Source organism: Carcharodon carcharias, chromosome 1 (assembly GCF_017639515.1).
Source record: "Carcharodon carcharias isolate sCarCar2 chromosome 1, sCarCar2.pri, whole genome shotgun sequence".
In the NCBI taxonomy this organism is placed as follows: domain Eukaryota; kingdom Metazoa; phylum Chordata; class Chondrichthyes; order Lamniformes; family Lamnidae; genus Carcharodon; species Carcharodon carcharias.
The window spans coordinates 180,109,660-180,127,242 of NC_054467.1; the positions used below are offsets into that span (position 1 = coordinate 180,109,660).

The following is a 17,583-nucleotide window of genomic DNA, read 5'->3' on the forward strand; positions in this document are numbered from 1 at the left end:
AGGATATAATAAGGAACAAATAAAAGGATATAGGCCAACAAAGTCAGAACTAACCAGAGTCCACACATTACATACACTAATTTCAATCTGTATTCATGTGAATTTATTTGGAGAAGTTTATCCCAAATTTAAACCTATTGTTAAAAGTTCAGTAACCCGAGTATTGCTGAAAAAAGAGACAGGTCGAGCCTTTTCATCTTGCACTCATCAGGACACTTGGCAGGAATACCAATATAAGGGGCAAACAACAATTTATACTGTATGTAAAGTGAGTGCTGATTAGTTGGCAAGTTTTGTATTGGCTGATTTGTATTGGATGACAAGTGGACTCTGATTGGTAGAGGCGTTGCCATGGAGAATGCACCAGTGATGGTGACTGACAGTTAACTGCCAAGCATTGTTTGAAATTTAAACCAGACAGTTTGACCCTGATTGGTCAAAGCATTGCCCTGAGGAATGAGTCAGCGAATGGCTCTCATTTATTATTTTCTCTGAAACAGGCGCAATGTGTGTACATGTTCTTTTGGTCTGCAAAAAACAGGGGTGGTGGGGGTGTTTTGCAGGGGCTGGCGGGGTGGGGCGCAAATGCGACCGAACTTTTGAATAAAGGATTTTTAAACTTTTGAAACACTCCCCTCACATGACAGGGTCACATGAGCTAGGACATGTTAATGAAATTTTGGAAAAAATTTTACTGATTTTTTAAGCACTTCATGAAACCTCATCCCGCCCGTGGATGAGGTTCCATGAAAAATGCGAAGGCCACCTGGGCTCGTCATCTGCTCTCCAACCTTAAGGTTAGACGGGCAGCTCATTTAATTGTTTTAATTAGTTTTTAACAGGTCTTAATAGGCCTTTGACAATTCGGTGGGCGCTCAGTCGAAAATCTAAATGACGCGCAGTGACGTCGGTACATGTCATTTTACGTGTCAGCGAGCGGACCATGACCCCCGCTCACGGACGGGAAAATGCTGCCCTCTGTTTCTCTCTCCACAGATGCTGCCAGGCCTGCTGAATTTTTCCAGCACTTTCTCTTTTTATTTAGCAAATGCTGTCCAATTGCGGAATCACATCTAATTTTGGATATTGTGTTTTGAGTTTTGCGAGCAAGGACTGTTTGGGTACAGTCTGTACCTAGCCCATTGTGAACAGCAGCTGGGACATGCTGTTTGATACGATCCGCCAGTCTTTGGGAAGGACAGCCTACATACTGGCGCTGTAATTCGTGTATCGCATTACTTTTTTAAACAATATTCAGTAACCCATTGTGTTTGAAGAAAATAAAGTTACTAAAAGAGCAACCCCCATGAATTGTTTGGATCAGGTCCAATCAAATCACTATTTCATACTGTATATTTGTTAAATGGATTTCAGAGTATTACAGTATTGATTTTTTTTCATGTTTAAGAGAAAAGAGCTGAACAGCCTTTATTATGCTTACTGGTAACTTTCTTCCTGAGTCCATTGCTCCTGGATTTAAGACCCACTCCAGAATCTTGAAGCCACAGTCAAGGTTGACACTTAAGAGCAGCAAGAGAATGTCAGAAGTCTCGTCTTTCGTACAGGCAAGGGGATTAGGTTAGGGCTTTGGTTTGGCTGTATGTTGGGAGTGTAATCCCCTAAACATGATGTTAGTTTGGGATCCCATCATCATCCTGCCCATTTCCAGGTTTCACCCGGATGATTTTTCAGGCGAGCAGTGGATCCCAATGCAGCTGTCGGGTATGGCATTCAAATATTCTAATAGGTTATTAAGTTCTGATTTAAACAAGGATTCTGCCTTTAACAGCCAGTGCACAGGTTTCCCGAACTGTCAGCAACTCACCAGGGTCACCAAGGTGAGTGCACAGCCAGGAGTGCTGATGGGCTCGGAAATCTTTAATCAATGAGATTGAAGAGTTCCAGCCATGGCCAGGTGAGGGGCTGCTGCTGACAGCAATCCTTCTCAAAGGGTGTTTTCAGTGCTTTTAACCTCTAGGAAATCATTTCACGTGTCTTGCACTTCACTCACTTCCCTGCTGCCAGTCTTCACCACAATATATGAGCAGTTTATGCAGCTCCACCCTACATCCCTGATGAAGAACAAGGGGAGAATCAACACCAGCAGCAGAAGCAAGTCAGTCCCAGCTATCTTCACAGTTGCATGCCCCTCCACCGGATAGACGGGATGAACATGGACATCTAGCTCGAAGGAGGTGATGCCCTAAGAACAGTGGACAGAATTTTCCGTGTCCGCTGGTGTCGGCATGTGTGATGAGCTGACAATATGGCGTGAAGACCAAAAATCGGTTTCACAACATCGTGGAACCAGTTTGTAATCGTCCACTCTGCCTGTCAATGGCGGGCTGCGTTTCCCACCATCGGACATTGGGAACTTCATTTTAAGCATCTGCACATCATAAGCCCAGCTCGTCAGAATCATACCCCCACGCGGGATCATCCAAGTATTCACGCCGACTTGTTTCACAACTGTACTTAAGTGAAACGCACTTGGTGAGCTGCACTTTGCTCAGGACTTCAAGGTTTGTTTGTCTACCTTGCTTCGGCACCACTTGCAGTCATCATTGCCAGGATTTGCAGGCAGCACCACATCACTTTTAGGGGGGCTCATGGGCAGATCTCTATCTACAGGACTGGGTTTTCAATGGCTGGGGGGCTAGGGCTTGCTCGGGGAAGAGGAGAAGTGGCCTCAGGCAAGGGAGAGGCTGCAGGGCGAGGGCTGTACTGGGGAAGATGGGTATCCCAGGCCGTGTGGGGGTGCATTTTGATCTGTGCAAGTGGCCTCAAGAACGTGAGGGCTGAGGAGGCAGTCTCCAGAGGAGATGAGGTCAGATGATGACGTGAGGGTTTGTGTGAGAGTTGTTTTAAATTCATTTACAGGATGTGGGAGTCGCTGGCTAGGCCAGCATTTATTGCCCATTACTATTAACTTCACTATTTTCTACACTTCCATGTTCCAAGTTTCATGTCATCTGCAGATTTCAAAATTGTGGCCAACGATTTCCCCCCGTCAGGGGGGGGAAGAGCGGGAGCGGGCGCCAACGGGTGGGCCTCCGATCGGCATCCCCAATTGGGGGCGCACAGCCATTTTAAGTGGGTAAGCCAATTAAGGCCCACTTAGCATGACGTCCGCCCAGAAGCGCTGTGCACTCCCTATGCGGGCGGGGGGGTGATTCCCTAAGCCTGGAGTGTGCTCTTTCGCACATGCCTCAGGGAGGTCGTCTCCGATGTAAACCTTGAAATAAAGAGATTTGAAAAATTTCCCTGCCATGTCCCTTCATGTCACATGAGTTGAGACATGTCCATAACTTTTATTGAAACCTTTCGTAAAAATTTAAGGACCCTCATGAAACCTCATCCCATCCATGGATGAGGTTTTATGCTTTTTCCGAGGTCCACCTGGGCTCCCAGTCTGCCCACCAACCTTAAGGTTGGACGGGCAGATCCATCAATCACGTTAATTGGTTTTTTAATGGACTTAATAGGCCATTGACAGTTCGGTGGGCACGCAGCCAGTTTGGCTAAGCACCCGCCGAATTGACAATCTAAATGACATGAGGTGACATCGGGACACATGCCCAATGCATCCCTGCGCCATCTTACACGTCGGTGAGCGGGCCCTGCCCCTGCTTGCCGACCGAAAAACCTGCCCTGTGACTTGCATCCCAAGTTCAAGTCCTTAATGTATATTAAAAATGACAGTGGCCCTATTGCTGAGCCTTGGGGAATGCGTAATACCTAATTCCTTTCAGGCCAAAAAACCGCCATTCACCACAAATCTCTGTGTCCTCTCCTATCCATGCTGCAACTGCTCCTCTATCCTATGGACTTCAATTTTGCCTACAAGCCTAATATGTGGTACTTTATCAAATACCTTTTGAAAGTTGATATGCACAACATCAACTGCACTGCCCTCATTCACTCTTTTTGTTACTTAATCAAATAACTCAATCAAATTAGGCAAACACAGTTTTCTATTAACAAATCTGTACTAGCTCTCCTTTATCAGTTGGTACTTGTCGAAATGGGTACTAATTTTCTTCTGGATAATAGTTTCTAAGAGCTTCCCCATCACTGATGTTAAAACGATTGATCTGTAATTGCCAGGATTATGCCCTTTTTTGAACAAGAGTGCAACATGGGGGAGGCGGTGTTATAGTGGCATTGCCACTGGCAGATGGTGAAATTTGGATTTTAAAAAGCTGGAATTGAAAGTTTAATGATGACCATGAAACTATTGTCACCTGTCGTATGAAACCCACCTGATTCACTAATGCCCTTTAGGGAAGGAAATCTGCCGTCTTTACCTGGTCTGGCCTACATGTGACTCCAGATCCACAGCAATGTGGATGACTCTTAACTGCCCTCTGAAATGGCCGAGCAAGCCACTCAGTTCTCAAGGGCAATTAGGGATGGGCAATAAATGCTGGCCTAGCCAGCGATGCCCCTATCCCATGAATGAATAAAGAAAAGGTTTGCAATTCTTTACTCCTTGAGCATCACCCCTGTATCTAAGGAGGATCAGAAGATGCAATTTCTACCCTTACTTTCTTCAGCAACCTAGGAAGCATCCCATCCAAACTGGGTGACTTATCCACATTTATTTATGATGTGGTAAATGCATTCAACCAGTTACAATCCCTGCTGATGTTAACACTGGACAAGTCAGAACCCAGAGTGAAACCTGGCTTGATAGATCCTAAGTATTTTATGGAAACTGAGGAGGGAAGTTACTGAACAAATTCACAGGAGCCTGCTGATGAACTTTTAACACTAAGAATAAAATATTAATTAAATAAGAAAAAATGAACCATATTACACCAGATAAAGGTTGGAAAAATCTCAGTACAAACACAAGGAGATCATTCAAATATTCAATATTTCTTCACCCCAACAATATCTTTACAGATACATAGAAATCAGGAAAGATAAAACAATTTACCATATATATCTTATACTCTAATATTCAGGGTATGAGGTACATGTGAATTAACAGGTGAACTGTGGTTAGACACACCACACTCCAAAGCAAACGACACACAACCGAAGCAAATTCCATGGATTTCTGAACAAACCACCCATACGTTTTTCACATTGTGAGCCAACCAGTCTCTCTGGCCAGAATTTTCCGCTCCTGTTGGCAACAGGCATCATGGTGGGCGGACAATATGGTGAGATGGCCAAAAATCGGTTTTAGGCCGTTGTGAAACCAGTTTGCAATCATCAGTGGCTGTCTGCCTTTCCCGCCACCACATGTTAGGAACCTAAGTTCAATACATTAGCATCTCATTATAAGCCCTGCTCACCAGAATCATCCCATCACACTGGATCATCTGGGCACACTAGCGCGATTGCACCGATGTGTTTCACAACTGAACATAAGTGATATCACTGGGCAAGCTGCACTGCGCTCAGGACGTCGAGGTTTGCTTGCCTACCTTACCTCAGGCAGCACTCGTGGTCATCATTGCCAGGCTTTGCAGACAGCACCACGTCACTTTTAGGGGGTCTCATGGGCAGGTCTCTCTACCTGCCAGACCCACAGTAAGGCAGGGTGGCTTTTCAGTGGCTGCAGGGCTGGGCTTGCTTGGGGAAGGTGGAGAACTGGCCTTAGGCAAGGGAAGAGGCTGCAGAGCAAAGGCTGTACTGGGAAAGTGTGGTATTCTAGGGTGTGTGGGGGGCACGTGTTGATCTGTGCAAATGGCCTCACGATGGTGAGGGTTGAGGATGCAATCTCCAGAGGAGATGAGGCCAGATGAAGACGTGAGGGTGTGTGAGAGAGAGTAAGTGGTTATGTCCCTTGAGCTGGCAGTGAGTGAGATGTCACTGAATATTTGATGGGCTTTTGAGAGAGTGAGTTTAGAGTGATAAGATGCTTGCCTTACCCTAGCTGCACGGATGAGATTATCCGTCCTCTTTCTGCACTGAATGGTCAACCACTTCTGTGCAGCATTGGCACTGATCACCACTGCCACTGTCTCCCAAGCCAGCGTGGTGAGATTGCTAGACCTCCCTACGGCCAGCACAGAGGGTGGGGGACATCATGGCAGCCCCTCCGAAAGGCAACCCAGTGATGGGTCACTGAACTGTCCTTGGCTTTCAGAGCTATGTCATCACTGGAACAGTCCTGGGCCACAAACATTGAGAAATGTGTGCACGACTGTAGTTTAGATACAGCACGTAGAGTGAGGAATCAGTGTGGTAATGGCGTGGTAGGTGATTCAGAGGCCACCCAACAGTGAGACGGCGTGTTCCCTGTGGCTACACAATGGGGCGGAAAGCGGACGATACGGCGCAAAAACCTACCATTGTGGCTGGTGGGTAAAATGTCTTTTTTCATGCCTGCTACCACACTTAGTGCAAATCTAGGATGGTTCTCTTTCTCACAAGGGTTTCCAATCTCCACATTTGAAGAATTCGCCTTGTAATTCTCTCCAAGTGTCGCTCTCACTTGGACAACTGCAACAATGGCCAACTTCTCAATGTTTCAATCTCCCTCTGAGATTTCTTTCCTCAGATCTCCAGGTACACTCAAACTTCACCTCCCAAGCACAATTTCAGATCCTTGGCATTGCCAAGCAGAACACCACTGCTCCAAAAAGCCCATCGTAAGGAGTCACCGACCTACAGCCAGCTGCCCGGATCTTCAGTGCTTCTCTCAAGCCCGCTTCATTTCAAGTCTGCTTTTCACAGCTCTCTCTTTAACTCAGAGCCAATTTCTTTCTTTTAACTTGGCTCCTGGGACCTCTTCCTTGTCCCTGTCTTTGTTCCTGCCTGGGATCTTTTTTTTTAGGGGAGAACACAAATGCAGTCCCCCATTAACACAAATTTTGTAGTCGAGTATCTCGCATTTGGTGACATCGCAGGTGTCAGCACACCCTGAATGCAATGGGATAGCCTCATCCTGGGAGCACAACCTTCATGATCATTGTTTCTCCCTTACCAGGTAAGTATTCTGGGACCTCTCTCTGGTTGTTGGAGGTCAATCATCTGAGTTGCAGGACATCACTGCAAGAATTCTTCAGGCTAACGTCCCAGGCCCAACCATCTTCAGCTGCTTCATCAGTGACCTTCCTCCCATAATAAGGTCAGAAGTGGGCATGTTCGTTGATGATTACACAATGTTCAGCAACATCTGCAACTCCTCAGATACTGAAGCAGTCAATATCCAAATGCAGCAAGAGCTGAACAATATCCAGGCTTGAGCTGACAAATGGCAAGTAACATTTGCGCCACACCAGTGCAAGGCAATGGCCGTCTCAAACAAGAGAGAATCTAACCATCGCCCCTTGACATTCAATGGCATTACCATTGCTGAATCCCCCACTGCCAACATCCTGGGGTTAAGATTGACCAGAAGCTGAACTGGATTATCCATATAAATATTGTGGCTACAAGAGCAGATCAGAGGCTAGGAATCCTGTGGTGAGTAACTCCCTCCTGACGCCCCAAAGCCTGTCGACCATCTACAAGGCCCAAGCCAGGAGTGTGATGGAATACTGTCCACTTGCCTGAATGAGTACAGCTCCAACGACACTCAAGAAGATTGACACCATGCAGGACAAAGCAGCCCACTTAATTGACACCCCTTCCACAAACATTCACTTCCTCCACCACCGATGGGTAGTAGAAGCAGTGTGTACCATCTACAAGATGCACTGCAGAAACTCACTAAGGCTCCTTAGGCTAAAGCCACAACCGCCACCATCTAGAAGGACAAGGGCAGCAGATAGATGGGAATACCATGAGCTGGAAGTTCCCCTCCAAGCCATTCATCATCCTGGCTTGGAAACATATTATCATTCCTTCACTGTCGCTGGGTCAAAATCCTGGAACTCCCTCTCTAACAGCACTGTGGGTGTACCTACACTACATGGACTGCAGCAGTTGAAGAATGCAGCTCACCACCACCTTTATTGCCGGGGTGAGCAATAAACGCTGGCCCAGCCAGCGAAACCCACATCCCATAAATGAATATAAAAAAACCCCACAGCACTAAAGTGGTCTGTGCATTTCTAGAGACTTAAGGAAGAATTTTCCCCCGGTTGAGGGGGGGTGGGGGTGGGGGAAGTGCAAGATCAGGCATGCCTCCAATCAGCGCCTTCGATTGGAGGGTATGCCACCATTTTATGTGGGCGGGCCAGATAAGGCCCGCCCAACGTGACGTCCGCCAGGAAGCACTATGTGCTCACTGTGCGGGCGAGTTTCCCTCAGCCAAGAGTGTGCTTTTTCATACATGTGCACGATAGAGTGCACTGATCTCCCTGAGGCTAAGTGCTGCCTCAGGGAGATCAGCACCAAATTTAAAAATGTTACAGAGACAAATACAAAATATCCCTGACATGTCCCCTCATGTGACACTGCCACATGAGTTGGGACATGTCCATCACTTTCAGTCAAACCTTTATTAAAAATTTAAAAGCCCTCATGAAACCTCCTCCCGCCCGTGGATGAGGTTTCATGCTTTATCTTAAGGTTGGACGGACAGGTCCATTAACGACCTTAATTAGTTTTTCAATGGCCTCAATAGGCCGTTGACAGGTCGGCGGGTGCGCAGCTGATTTGGCTGCGCCTCCACCGACCTGAAAATTGAAATGACTCGGGATGACGTTGGAAGTTCCACTCGACGTCATCCTGCGTTATTTTACATGTCAGCAAGCGGCCCCACCCCCACTCACCAACCTAAGAATCCTGCCCTTAATAACGTAAATTTAAAGGGATGGTTCAGGAGGAGCCCAGGGACAAATACATTTACTTTGATGCCTAGATACTTAAACAATAAATTACAGTAGATTATAATCTCCACCATGTGGATGGGTGCCTTTGGTAATAATTTAAACTACTATGAGTTACTATATCACTGTACAATAATTTTTCTTTTCAGCATTGCTAATAGTTTTAGAAACTGGTTGTGACCAAAATGTAAACGTTTAAGCCATTTTCTCCACCTTAAACATTCCCTGAAGCTGCTTCTCAGTGCATAATTTGTGACATTCCAGCACCGAAGATATCTCACAGCTTCAGAAGTGCTAATGACAGGTTTAAACAAGGGAAGTCTCCCCTACCTATCACCCCCTGTGTATTGTGCTCACTTTAAGGGGAAGAATTTTCCCCCCCGTCGGGGGTTTGTGCAGGGGCAGGCAGGAGCGGGCGCGAACCCGATTGGCGCCCCCAATTGGGGTCGCGCTGCCATTTTACGTGGGCGGGCCACTTAAGGCCCGCCCAGCATGATGCTCGCCCGGAAGCGCTGTGCGCTCCCTGTGTGAGCAGTGAGGGGGGGGGTTCCCTGAGTCAGTTCCCTGAGCCTGGACTGCGCGCGAAAGAGCATTGAAATCTTCCTGAGGCACCTCTGTGCTTCATGGAGATCAGTTTGATATTTAAAAACTGAAATAAAATAATTAAAAACTTTTAAAACATGTCCCCTGATGTAACACTGTCACATGAGCTGGGACATGTCAAAGAATTATTTTTCAAAATTTTTATTGAATTTTAAAACACTTCACTAAACCTCATCCCGCCCGTAGATGAGGTTTCTTGAAAAATGCAAAGGCTGCCTGGGCACTTTGCCTGCCCAGCAACCTTAAGGTTGGGCGGGCAGCTCATTTAATTGCTTAAATTAATTTTTAATAGGCCTTTGACAGTTTGGCAGGCGCGCAGCCGACTTGGCTGCGCGCCCGCCAAACTGGAAATCTAAACGACACGCGGTGACGTCGGGACACCGGCCTAACATCACCGTGTGTCATTTTATGTGTCGGCGAGCAGACCCCACTCCCGCTCGCCGACCAGAGAATTCAGCCCTCGGTGTTTTTTGGTTACCAACATAAGTAAACAAACCCTATAAAGTTATTTTGTCTGGCTGAGCTTTACATTATGTCCTTGATCTAGATAACATTTCATCTATGCTTTGTGGTATGACAAAATTGTAAACTTATTTTTAAGTATTGCATTTATGTTTCCATTGCATGTTGGAGAGAAGAAACCTCTTGATGGGGATTTTTATTTAAACATTTTAATTTTCTTGAAATGCTTTTTTTGCTATTTTTTATTTAATGTTAGTCTCAGTAATGGTAACCATGAAACTATAATTGATTGTCATAAAAACACACTAATGTCCTTTAGGGAAGGAAATCTGCCGTCTTTACCTGGTCTGGCCTATATGTGACTCCAAGCCCACAGCAATGTGGTTGACTCTTAACTGCTTTCTGAAATTACCTGGCAAGGTCAAATAGGGATGGCAACAAATGCTGGCTTTGCCAGTAACCCCCACATCCCGTGAAAGAATTAAAAAAAAAAATCTATATTGCTATCTATTGCTTATATTACAATGATTAAATAAAGCAAGGGGAAATCACTAAATTGAAATAATCTAAGAATATGGATCAAATGCAAATATCTTTTTAATTAAGAAAGGATAAACGTATGTATCCATAAAACAAAAATATGCAGAGATTTAAGTCCAAGCAGCTAATTTATTTTAAAATTAAACAAGTGGGGATATAGAGAATTGACATAGAGGAAAAGTTAAATTGATAATCATAACTACTTCCATGTAATGACACTAATTAGCTCAGGAAGATGTATATCAAAATACATGACAACGATGTTTTACATCTATTTTATTTTGCATTCGCTATTGAGGCACTGTTTCATTGAAAACTTTGGTACCTTTGTTACTTATGAGCATTGCACAGCCTTTACCACCAGATATGCAAATGATGCTGTGTTTTGGTGCCTGGATGTCACACTTTGCTTGTCAGATACTCACTCACCTAGCTATCTCACACAGCAGAAGTGATTATTCCTTTCTCTGAAAGTTCTAATAAAAGTGCATTAAAGTTTATAAATTTACCAAAGCTTTAATAAAGTTCATGAATCCTCATGAGCTTTTAGCAACAAATTTATCTCAGGCATTGATCCATTTTTAATTGTGGATTAATGGGTAAAATTAGTTAAACAGGTAAAATTATATCAGAAACATAGAAAATTAGGTAAATCCTGGCAATTAGAAAGTGTCTAATTACAGTTATAAGCTGCTGTATTGTACTTTTTATGTTGACTCTTTCCAGTTAACGAAGTTAAACCTATTTTTTTTAGAAGTACCATTTAATTTATCTTAGATAAAAACAAAAAAACTGCGGATGCTGGAAATCCAAAACAAAAACAGAATTACCTGGAAAAACTCAGCAGGTCTGGCAGCATCGGCGGAGAAGAAAAGAGTTGACGTTTCGAGTCCTCATGACCCTTCGACAGAACTTGCGTTCGAGTCCAAGAAAGAGCTGAAATATAAGCTGGTTTAAGGTGTGTGTGTGGGAGGGCGGACCCCCCCTCCACCTCTCTGTCTCTCTATCTCTCCGCAAGTTCTGTCGAAGGGTCATGAGGACTCGAAACGTCAACTCTTTTCTTCTCCGCCGATGCTGCCAGACCTGCTGAGTTTTTCCAGGTAATTCTGTTTTTGTATTTAATTTATCTTGTTTCTTACAGGTAAATGAAGGTTTGATTGCATATAAGCACACACACACTGACACCATAGGCTGGAGTGCTGAAGACTCGTTTCAGTTTATAGTGTTTTCCCCACCAGCCTCATTGGAACCTCAAGAGTTTCACGTCACCATCTCATATGACAACACTGGGCGATCCAGTTGTCTACTTGCAAATACAGGTGAGATATTCAAAGTACGTCTCTGGAGTATGAAAATACTGGAGTTTGCCAAACATTCTCCATATGATCTTCTTTTGCATTTGTAAAAATTTTAGTGCTGAATTTCCTTACATGATGACTCAGCAGCAGAAAGCCTGAGAAAATCCAATCCAAGGGCAATTTTGTTAACTAGTAAAATACAGTTTTCCTAAGTTGACACAGTGAAGGTGAAATTGGTTTTCTGTAATCAAAGGTAAAACAACTGTTAATTTATTATCACTAATTTTGTGTGCTGTCCAAGACCAGCTGCACCCCCAATTTCAGTAATAAGAAATTGTTTAGACAGAGAAGCTTCTAAATATTTGATAAAAATATCTGAGTAGCTTTAATGACTATGCTTCTTCAAATCAGTGTACGTAGATTCCTGTGGTTATGCTTGATTCTGCATTTGTCCAACTTCCACTTACAAACATTTGAACAGGGGTAATCATCCCCATTATCTCTCTTAAGGCAGCATTTTCCCTGCTCTATCCAGGCAAGCTGCGCAGCCTACCTTAATTTAAGGCTTTTGGGCCTCATCTGTATTTTCCCCATCATTGGTCGCCGTTCTCTTATTGCACACCAAAGTGAATTGAAGGGAAAAGCTCAGGTTTTACTCAAACAACTTTACAGTTCATTCATCAAAAGAGAAAGGAAATTGTAGTTGAAGAAAAGTGTTAGTTTAAACTACACTCTCATTATATATGAGAAAATTATGCTCTTACCTAGAATTTCTTAATTGGTTTTTAAAGAAAGATAACATTTTTGCACCAATGTGACACCCATATACAGCCTTCCACCCACCTCCCCCCCCCCGCCCCAGGCTATTTATGATGGAAAATGGCTCAGAGTAACACGATGGAGATGACACTTTTATCTCACTGAGATAACTTTTTATATTATCTAATATATTTCTGTCTAATGGTTCACAGATCATTTAACTAAACAACTTTCCATCTGAGATTGGAGTATCTGTTGTTTCTTTCTCAACTCCCCCTCACCCCACCCTCTTTTTTTCCAAATTACTACAATACCCGCTTATCATTTTCAGTTCTGATGAAATTAATACATGAAACGATACTGTCTTTTTTTTCTTTACATATACCAACTAACCTGCTGTGCATTTCCAGCATTTTATGTTTACATCCTAGATTTCTGTATCATTTCAGCCAGTGGCAAGAAATACAACCTGATTGATGTTGTCTGTCCATCGTTGGCTTCTCTCATTTAATCAAAAACATTGTTTGTTTAGATGATGTGTATTTCTTTTTAAATGCAGTGGAGTCTTGTTATATCAAAATTTTATCTATTAAAATTTTACTAGTATAAACCTGCATTGAATTTTACTTTGTTATTGAGTAGATAGTAGAAACAGGCAGAATGGATGAATAGTAAAGATTTGGAGGAAGTTGCTTACGGACTAATAAAGTAGCAGAATGCATAAATGTGGAGATCAGGGAAGCTTGTGCAAATACTTAGTGGTTAAAATTGGAGACTTTAATTTTCATATTGACTGGGGGAGGCAGAACAGCTCAAGTCTCAAAAACAATGCCTTTCTTGAATGTATTTGGGACAGTTTTTTGGAACAAGATGTTATCTGATCCATCTTAGATGACTTGCCTGTCATTCCATTCCCTCTTGATTCCTCGGACTTGATTTTCAGTTGGGGTCGGGAACCTGCTGACAGGATAGTATTTTAATATACAGATCTTTTAATTGGGCCAAGTTGAACTCAGTGCCCCACTAGTGGCACTGCCTGCTGCAAGGAGGTGGAATCAGACTCCAGAGTCCAATGCTCAAAGGCAGATGGCAACCATTTCTGGGCTTGGGCTTACCCTTGCCTTGCAGAATGAAGGAGGCAGGAGATCAATGGGCAGCAGTCCTATGGTGTAGACGTTGCATATGCAACGAACATGCAAATGTTCAGTGAAAAGGTATTAGGCCTGCTGTATGTGAATAACCCCTTTTTTCAAAATATATTTCTATATCATTTAATTGTTTCCTGCATTGTACCAGACAGTAGTGCACTAATGTGCACCAGATTGATCACTTCTCTCAATCTGTGATAGAAAATTGTCTCCTTGCCCTCCCCAGCCCAAGCTCTTCAAGAAGCTTAATGAGCAGTTAATTGTAGGCGAACAGATTGTCCCTCCCCCCACCCATACTTTGAAAATAGCAGTGCATCCCGGATGTGTCGGAAGATTGATGCACAATCCGGGAGTGCTATTTTCAAAGCAGCCCACACCTGACCTCACCCCCACAGGCAATTGAAAACTAAGCCCTTGATCACTACAGAAAGTAACCAACATGGGACCAAAGTTAACTGTTAGTGCTATTCCTATGCTGCAGGGTTCAACTGTTTGAATTTGTTTGGATACAGCAGAAAAGCAATATCTGTTCTCAGAGCTACTCCTGCTCCGACAGTGAAAATACTAACTCCATCACAAATTTTAAGCAATACATGAAATTTTTATCTTTATAATTATGAATTTGACTCAATTTGGGTTCATCATTAGCTCGACTCCATGTTAGTATTCTCACCCAAGATTGTGGCTCGAGCCCCACTCCAGGACTTCAGCACATAATCTAGGCTGCCATCTCCATTCATTAATGAAGAATTGCTGCATTATAATCTTTCAGATGAAACACTAAACCAAGACACCATCTGTTGTCTCAGTGGATGTAAAGGATTCCATTGTACTATTCAAAGAAAAGCAGGGAAGCTCTTCCAGTATCCTGATCAATATTTATCCCCCAGTTAACATCATTAAAACTTATCATTTATCTATTGCTGTTTATGTGTGCAAATTGGCTGTTAGTTTTGGCTACAAAATAACAGTGAATCTACTTCAGAAATAACATCAATCGTATGAAGCATGCAAGGATATCCTTAAGACATGAAAGGTACTACATAAATGCAAAGTATAACTCAGCATAGTTTGTTTTACTTAAGGCAGTTTTTGTTTTCCTCAACAGGTGCTGTTGTTACAGAAGGTGAAAGGATACTAATTGACAAATTTAAGCTGGATGCTGCAAACCTAATGGTCAAGCTTCCAGAATCCAAACGCTCACTGTATGAAGTATGGTATCAAGTAATAGCTTTGCCTAGTCACGGTGTGATTGTCGTTGGTGAGCGTAACATCACTGAGCAGAAACCCTATTTTTCTCAGTTTATTGTTAATAAATATGGAATAACCTACTTACATGATGACTCGGAAAGTCTTAAGGATAATTTTACCTTTGCTACATGGTTAAACCTAAAAAGCAAAGCTGCATCAAGGCCCTTGAATGACAGTGAAGTGGTACAAGAGATGTTCAATATTACCATTACCCCTGTTAATGATCAACCTCCAGAATTGAAAACCAAAGCCCCCAGTTTGAAGGTAGTGCAGGGTTACAACGCTGCACTTAATTCAGATAATATAAATGTTGTCGATTTAGATAATCTACCAGAAGAAATCAAATACAGCATTATCAGCGGACCCAATAATGGCTATGTAGCAACAGCAGCAAACCTGAATTTGTCTATCAAGCATTTCACTCAGGCTGATATCAATGATGGTAAAATTTGGTTTGTTCAAGATGGAAGGTCATCATCTGGTGTTTTTTACTTCAGTGTCACTGATGGTAAACACCGTCCATTATACAAATTATTTAATCTGGAGGTTATACCTATTACGATCATGCTTATAAATAACAGTCAGCTGGAGATTCAACAGGGACAAAGTATTTCTACCATCAACAATGAACACTTGGCTGCAGAAACTAATGGAAAGGTTACAGTGATACGTTATGAAATTACTAACCCTCCACAATTTGGACATATAATGATTGGAAACAAAAGTGTGGCTTCCTTTGAGCAGGAAGACCTTGTGAGAGGACATTTGACTTATCATATGACCAACCTGTCTGCATCACAAGATAGTTTTGAGTTCACAGTGCTGACTTCTGAAAGTAATGTTTCTGAGCAGGTGGTTAACATTACAGTAAGGCCTTTGCTGCAAATGGCTAAAGACTTCAAGATTCCCACTGGAACTACCTATCAACTTGGAACAACTATGTTGGATGCCAGTAAGTTGGCCAACCAGACAACCAGTATTCCTAAGTTTGAAGTAAAACAATTCCCATCGTATGGCAGGCTCATGTTACCAAGCCACACGTTCAGAGGTCACAGAGAAGTTGCAAAGATTTTTACTCAGAAAGACATCGAACTCGGTCTTTTGTTGCTTGAGGTTGAGGCTAATATGACCGGATTAGATTTATTGAATGATTCTTTCACATTTGTTTTGACAGCAAACAATGTGCAACCAGCTGAAGGTACCTTCCTATACAGCATTATTCCATTTAATGGCTCCAAAGTACTAAATATATCAACAGAAAATCCATCACTTTTTAATTCACGTATGCCAACTACTTCAGGACAGTTACCACTGGGAACTCAAACAGAGGTGACAACTCTAACGCCTACTAAAACTGTGCCACGATGGCAAAACAAATCTCGCTGGGGGAATCGCAAAAGTAATGCTTCTGCCTTTGCCCTGGATGTGACACTGGCAAGTTTTGTACAACAAACTACCACAGAACCAGTCAATGGAAAGCCAGTTGCTCAACTCATTCAGGATCCCAACTCTCTACAGATAATTTTACCCATAGCTTTTCTAGCACTTTTGCTTATCATCATCATCATTGTTGTGGTTCTGATAAAACAGAAGAAGAAACCGAAGCACAAACCTCTGATTAGTAATTGCCCCAATAATGGTGGAACAAACAGTCCAACCTTTCAACCAGTGGAGAGGAGCCCAACAGTTCCAGCTGTCACAGTCACCCGTCTTAATACAAGTGGCCCCTCTAGTCCTTCACCAATAGAAAGACATAACCCAATGGCCACAACAATCACCAGTTCAAAAGAAACCTCAACGCTACTTTATAATTGTAATCAGATTGATGCAGAGATGGTGCAGCATTGTCGCACAACCCATCCAACCTTGAGGCACAATCAGTACTGGGTATAACAAAACAAGAGATTACTTTTACCTGCCAGGAACCCTGCTGGATAGAGAGTAAGACAGACAAATTGCTGATGGTATCTCAATTTGATATGAATTTTTACAACAAATGCTCAGAACCAGAAAGTGACTACACGGCATTTTTGCAAGTCCCACTGATAAAATGAGTTCAGAAAATAATTTTTAAAAAAGTATGTGTACACAACAATTTTTAAAATCAGTATTTTAACAGGTTATCATCATGCTTTGAAATCCAACACTCCTTACCTTAGGGCTGGATTTTTGCTACCTGAGTGGATGGCTTGAGTCAAATTTCCTGACTTGGCATACCTGCTTCAGTTTTTTGCTCTAGGGAGGCAGACGTGGGATCATGTCATGCTCACCAAACGTTGAATCAGATCCAGGGCGATGCTGAGGCAGGTTTGTTAGAGACCCGTCTCAGATCTCTGGGAATTTGTCCCAGTTACTTTAGAAGCTGTTAGAGTCTCTGGCCCTCACCGCTCACACCACCTCATTCCCCCAACCACCCTCCATGGCCCCTAATACACATCACTGCACCCCCCCCCCCCCCCCCCCCCCAATGCCACCTCCATATCCACTCATCTAGTGGGCAGATTTCAGGAGCCATGTGGAGATGAAAAAAAAATCTAATACAGCTTGCACTCCTACATTCTTGATACTGAGAAAAACTCCCATTCATGAAACCCATTCAATGCCTTTAAATTCCTCAATTGATATATGTTGCAAAAATAAACAAACTTCTGTTCAGATTCCAGATCAAATACAACTAACCCTTTAATAGCCTCTTTAGACCATCCTTCAAACTGTGAACTCAGAATTCCCTGCTGAGATAATTGTAGCTTTTGAAACTCAGCTAAGCTTTCATAGTGACGTAATAAT

At 43.0% G+C, this 17,583-nt stretch overlaps 1 protein-coding gene and 1 non-coding gene across 2 annotated transcripts in view; one reads left to right on the forward strand and one right to left on the reverse strand.

Annotated features, from left to right (window-relative positions):
• cspg4ba (chondroitin sulfate proteoglycan 4ba) overlaps window positions 1-17,187 on the forward strand; it is a 144,709-nt gene extending 127,522 nt beyond the window's left edge. Inside the window, exons 9-10 of the mRNA XM_041191583.1 lie at window positions 11,482-11,659; window positions 14,654-17,187. Of these exons, the coding sequence (XP_041047517.1) occupies window positions 11,482-11,659; window positions 14,654-16,689 (2,214 nt within the window). The 3' untranslated portion in view covers window positions 16,690-17,187. The remainder of the gene's footprint in view (window positions 1-11,481; window positions 11,660-14,653) is intronic.
• Window positions 6,791-6,954, reverse strand: LOC121285677. The gene has a single exon (XR_005944742.1). It is a non-coding gene; the product is annotated as a U1 spliceosomal RNA (small nuclear RNA).
• Window positions 17,188-17,583: the final 396 nt, after the last annotated feature.